Source organism: Rhamphochromis longiceps, linkage group LG3 (assembly GCF_057381845.1).
Source record: "Rhamphochromis longiceps isolate RC_006_pf linkage group LG3, R_longiceps_female_GT1.1, whole genome shotgun sequence".
NCBI lineage: Eukaryota > Metazoa > Chordata > Actinopteri > Cichliformes > Cichlidae > Rhamphochromis > Rhamphochromis longiceps.
In genome coordinates, this window is record NC_140559.1 from 38181800 (window position 1) to 38187799 (window position 6000).

General features: G+C 36.5%; 1 protein-coding gene across 1 annotated transcript in view; it reads left to right on the forward strand.

Moving 5' to 3' along the window:
- Positions 1 to 4633, forward strand: part of casq1b (calsequestrin 1b) — a 29376-nt gene extending 24743 nt beyond the window's left edge. Inside the window, exons 2-11 of the mRNA XM_085396628.1 lie at positions 388 to 481; positions 818 to 918; positions 1132 to 1243; positions 1355 to 1428; positions 1633 to 1763; positions 2261 to 2306; positions 2449 to 2503; positions 2821 to 2921; positions 3083 to 3157; positions 3875 to 4633. Coding sequence (XP_085252754.1) covers positions 388 to 481; positions 818 to 918; positions 1132 to 1243; positions 1355 to 1428; positions 1633 to 1763; positions 2261 to 2306; positions 2449 to 2503; positions 2821 to 2921; positions 3083 to 3157; positions 3875 to 4180 — 1095 coding nt within the window. The 3' untranslated portion in view covers positions 4181 to 4633. The remainder of the gene's footprint in view (positions 1 to 387; positions 482 to 817; positions 919 to 1131; positions 1244 to 1354; positions 1429 to 1632; positions 1764 to 2260; positions 2307 to 2448; positions 2504 to 2820; positions 2922 to 3082; positions 3158 to 3874) is intronic.
- Positions 4634 to 6000: the final 1367 nt, after the last annotated feature.

Here is a 6000-nt window from a genome sequence, read left to right on the forward strand (position 1 = left end):
TTGGCCCAAGTTCTGCCTCTCTTGTTCTTCTGGAAAGCTTGCTGTCGTTCCTCTTCTCTTGCCAGCTATGATGGCTGTCAATTGTTGGCTTTGGTTTCACTGAGATTGAGAAAGTGCAAGGCAGCAATCCAAAGCTTTGGCCTTTAAGCCTTGAAAATGAGATGAAATGCCAAGGGTTTACTTGTGTAAATGAAATCAAAAATCTGTTTTCAATGGTGTTCAGGGATTAAAAAATGCCCACTATTGTCAGAGCAATGAATCACAAATATCAGACTGGGGCATAATCAGCTTAGGTATGGCAGTAGATTCACACAGCATTCACTTTATTTTCTTTTTTCCCATCCACATGCTCAACTCATTTCTTTTTGTCTTTATCCCTTTATATAGCTTGCAGCCCAAGTTCTGGATGATTTTGATGATGAGGACATTGGGTTTGGCTTGGTGGATGAAAAGAAGGATGCTGCTGTTGCTAAAAAGCTTGGTGAGCATGACAGAAACATTGCTGGAAAATTAAGGGTCTTTGGATCAATGCAAATCTATGAAATCCCACTGTTTCCCACTTTTCTCACAGCCTTTCTTTATGCTGTCACTTTATGTACAGAAAAAAAGGCTCTCATCAAATTGATTCAGTTGATTCTTTTTTTTTGTTAATGAAATGTTTTAGTTATGTTACAGCACGTAATAACACCTAAAACATGGTACACAGTATTGCACTATTGAATAACTGACAGTATTGCTGCACCAGAGCAAAAATAAATGTGATTTAAAAATCTATGAAATTAAATATTATTATAATGAAACACTTTTCTTGCACCAGGTCTTGATGAAGTGGAGAGTATCTACATCTTTGCCGATAACGAGATTATTGAGTATGATGGAGAGCTAGCCGCCGACACCCTGGTTGAGTTTCTTTATGATGTAAGCAAATTCTTGTCATTCATTAAGGATGTTTAAATTCAACCGTTGTTAACTTCAGATCTCTTACGATACATCTGTTGTACATGCATGTTTCAGTTGTATTATCTTTTAAAAGAATTGCTAAATTAATTTAATTATTATTAATTTCTATCCAACTTTAAGATGCTAATAAACTGAACTTACAGTTCCATCATTTCATTGTTGTTTTGTCAGGTGATTGAAGACCCCGTGGAGATCATCGGCAACGATCGTGAGCTTAAGGGTTTCTACAACATGGATGAGGTCATCAGGCTTGTCGGCTACTTCAAGAGTGAAAGATCTTCTCGTATGTTAAAAATTAAGACTGAAAGGCTGAGTTTCAAAAAGACCCTAAGCAATTAATACTGCTTTTTTTTTCAATGTGGAAATTTTTTTTCCTTTTGTTTTTACCATGCAGATTTCACTGAGTATAACGATGCTGCTGAGGAGTTCCACCCTTTCGTCAAATTCTATGCCACATTTGACCCCAAGGTTTAAACTGCCTGATTGAGTATTTCTATTATGTTGGGACATTTTAGCAATTTTAATTTCAAATTTTAAGGTTATATAATTGAGCTTGGTACCGTATATTTTATAGTATGCATTTACTTTGTATCAAGTGTCTAAAACATTTAAAAATCACTGCTGTGCTACTTTATTTCTACCTTAGTTCATTGTTTTTTTCTTTTCTTTCAGATTGCCAAGAAGCTGAAACTGAAGATCAATGAGGTTGATTTCTATGAGCCATTTATGGATGAACCTATGCCTATTCCAGGAAAGCCCTACATCGAGTCTGAGATTGTTGAATTCATTGAGCAGCATGATAGGTGGGATACTGACATAAAGACCTTAAGGATACTGTATATGTGGCTGTTTGTGTGTTTCCAACATTTTAGATTGGGTTTCTCAGAGAGGACCAAGACATATTACTATAGCAGTAAAGTCCATATGTGTGTGTGGTTTTATATGTAGTATAATGTAGTTTTGTCCTCATGCTGAACACTAATCTAGCAGTTCCATCTAGTGGTCGCTCCTATTACTCTCCTGCACTGTACCGTTGTTGATAGTAACTTTTAAAGCAATTGTTATGATAGAATATGCATGATCTTTTGCAAAAGTCCATTGTTAACCATAAACATAAACATTTTAAATGTCAAACAATTACAGTTTTTAACTTAATTACAACAATGGTGGTGGTCATGTTTCAATATAGCATCATCTTATTCATATAAGTGATATATGACAAAATACTCTCGTCATTTTTATGTTATACTAAAAAAAACTGTTTTGTGTTTATAAACTTTAAGATTGTTTTATGTTTCAGGCCCACTCTGAGGAAACTTGAGCCTTACAGCATGTATGAGATCTGGGTAAGAGATCTGAGATTGCTTTGTAATAAAAAAAAAAACAAACCTCCAAAACATTCAACATATCATATTCAGAGTTACTTGTGTTGTTATTTTAGAGCATAAATATTCAAAATGCTTTCATGAACCTCTTTTGCACTTGCAGGAGGATGACATTGACGGAGAACACATTGTTGCCTTTGCTGAGGAGGATGATCCAGGTGATTTTCTGCCTTAGTGTTAGAACTAAACAGGTGAACCGATGTGGACACACTGAGGCAGAGGCTGTAAAAGAGATGAGCCAGTGATAAGAAAGAAGAGGCTAGGGCTTTGGCTAAGAGGTGGAAACCTGGGATGAGGGCTTGGGTTAGTGGCTGCAGCTGGCAGAGCTCTGTTCAGACACCAGAGCACCTCCCATCCACACCAGCACAGGGTGGATGGGAGGAAATGGCTCATGAATTAAATCAGTGCGAAATTCATATATGAACCCCATACTCCAGTATCACTGGTACAATAGCTGACCTTTCTTTATCTCTAGATGGCTTTGAATTCCTGGAGATTCTCAAGGAAGTGGCACGTGATAACACTGATAACCCTAACCTCAGCATCATCTGGATTGATCCTGATAACTTCCCTCTGGTATGAATTTTCTCAGTTAAAGTGCATATCTACTACATTGGAAATTATTTGTGTTCATGATGTAGTCTACTTACAGGATAAAAATTACCCTAATGATTTAAAAAAAAGAGTCTCCATTTAATGCTTTCTTTTCTTTTCCTTTTTTCTGTTTCTCCTTTCAGCTGGTTCCATATTGGGAGAAAACCTTCCGCATTGACCTCTCTTCTCCTCAGATTGGTGTAGTTGATGTTGAGGATGTAAGAAAACTTTCAGCTAACCCATAAAAAAACAGGCTATCTGTACAGCATGAGATACTCAAATGGTCATTACCTCATGCTTTGATAATCAAAAGAGGGAAAAACCCTAAAATTCATGTGTAACTAATCATCCATCCATCCATCCAGGCTCATTTTTAATTGTTTAACAGTATTTGCTCGTCACCATGGTCTATTTGTTGGTGTCATTGCCAAACAGTCTCTGAAAGATTAAAGCACTTTGACAGTAACTTTTCTTAAAGTAACTACAATTGTTATTGTCTAACAAAATGTATCAAATGTGACACATATACAACAGTCCTGATGAGGCCTTCGCTGAATCAGATTCTTAATGGAGCTTAATAGTAAGCTCTTTGTTTAGTTTCATGGTTTCTAAATTTGCCATTTTGATTCACTTCCTGGCACTCGTTAATGACCAAACAGGGTTGAGGGTAGTAGAGGAGATCAAGTAACAAGTTAAAGGAGAGGGAAACTTGCCCATCCAGCAACTGTTAACAAGTAGTCAAATGAACCCTGAAGGCAATCTATATGAAAGAAAGGGAAGACTTTGTGTTTCCTTTATTGTCTAATGTGTGTGGCGAGCACATGCCATTAACACACAACTGTTATATTGTCCTAAAGGAAATGAGTCGCCATGCAGGGCCCATGTGCATAAATGTGAATTTTTCTTTTGAATGTATAAATGTCTGTCACTGGCAGGCTGACAGCGTTTGGATGGAAATGGATGACGATGAAGACATGCCAACAGCTGATGAGCTCGAAAAGTGGATCGAGGATGTTCTGTCTGGAAAGATTGATCCAGATGACGACGATGAAGATGACGAAGATGATGATGACGATGATGATGACGATGATGACGACGATGACGACGACGATGACGATGATGATGACGATGATGACGACGATGACGACGATGATGACGACGATGATGATGATGACGATGATGATGATGACGATGATAATGATGACGATGATGATGATGACGACGACGATGATGACGAATAAATGTTTTCTACTATGTTTAACTTCACTATGATTAAGCCTCTAGTGACAGAACACAAATGTAGTGCCAGTTTTTTCTATCATCATGTGGGGAACACACCCACAGGTTTCCTACTGGGGACAAATGTTATGACCTTACGGGGAACTTTATAATGTCAGTTAGAAAAGGAGATTTTCAGAAATTACTGTCTTTGCTGATGAACAGGTTGCAGATTAAAATGTTACAGTATTTACTGTATGCCCTTTGACTGCATAAAACTAATGACTCAAAATGTTCACAGTGAATGTGAGTATAGAGTCAACTTAATGTTGTAATGTAATGTAATAGACTGTGGTTCACCCATTTCTCATTTTCTCTAGTATACTGTAAGCCTGTTTCTAATGACATGTTTTCTACTTGAGGACAAGAAACACTTTCTTGTAAAGTTTTTAAAGAAAATAAAGGTAAAGATACTCGACAGTCTTAAGATTGTTGCAGTCCTGTGAAGTTTATGTACACTAAGTTTGAGCAGTTAGAATTAGCAGAAGAATTAGTTTAATCTTTCATATTTAAATGCTTGTTGCAATGCTGAATACAAAACTCCGTGTTTGGTCTGCAAGAAATATAATGGGGTTTGTTTTAGGTTTGCTTGTTAATACTTTAGTTAAATTTATTCAGTTACATCTAAGACAAAATAACAGGACACTCTTTGCTTTAGATTTATAAACAGCATATATAATGTTTCAAAATAACAAACTAGTGGTAAATAGATATAGAAATCAATGATGGCACTGAGAAATGGAAAAAAGAATTGCTTTTATTTAGTGGAATCTGAACATGATGTCATTGTGATGTATAACTATAAAAACACCATCTTTCTCTCAGACTAACCAGTATCCTAAATATTCAAGGTATTCCAACCTAAATAGGAATGTTAACACTTTCTCAAAGAAAATCAAATCAAAACAAAAAGAAATAACTTTTTTTATTTACTGACATGGTGAAGAGAGCGTTTGTTGAATTACAAGCTGGTGTTAGTAACTGACTCACAACAGGTACAAAGGTCGGTACTGTTTCTAATCACTGGTATTTTGAGCTGGTGCAACAGCTGCTGCCAGACACAAATGCAAAGTGAAATAGCGTGACATAAATTAGTAAGGAAAATCAAAAGTGAGCGAAAGCAACTTGTCATAGCTAGAAAAGGGTTGACAAGATGTTTTTGGAAGAGACTCAGAAGACGGTGCGGTACAGTAAACACTGTAGGATCTTACTATTTATATTTTATTCCTACACAGTTGGTGTGGAGCACCCTCAATTTCATTGTACATGTACAATGACAATAAAGGGCTATTCTATTCCATTCTATCTTAAAATATAGTTCTGGGTAATTGTAGCTGTGTGTGTTAGTGCAGTTGGACAACTTAAAAAAATTCAGAAACATTGGAAAAAATAAACAGTAGGCTTGGGTTTTTTCATTATGTAGGCCTGCTGCAAAAAGCAGAGGTTAAATTAATTCTTCATGTAGCAACAACTACTATATTACTATATAGTAATAATGGAGACAGTAGAAATGCTTTGTAGTAAGTGCACCGTATAACTTGTGGAATTCTCTGAAATGGCTCTAATAACTGGAATGTAGATTCCAGGTCTTGCTGATAAAAGGACAAAGGTACCTGGTAGTGCAGATTCTGAGAACTCCTTCAGCTCCTCGTATTGTTGCCAAAACAACAGTTAGGGAATGTCAGGGTACCACAGCCAGTGAAGCTACTAGATTCATTGTGTGGACACAGTTACAGTAAGATCTTAATGTGTGTGTTACAACTTCACTCTTAGAGAAAAGTCC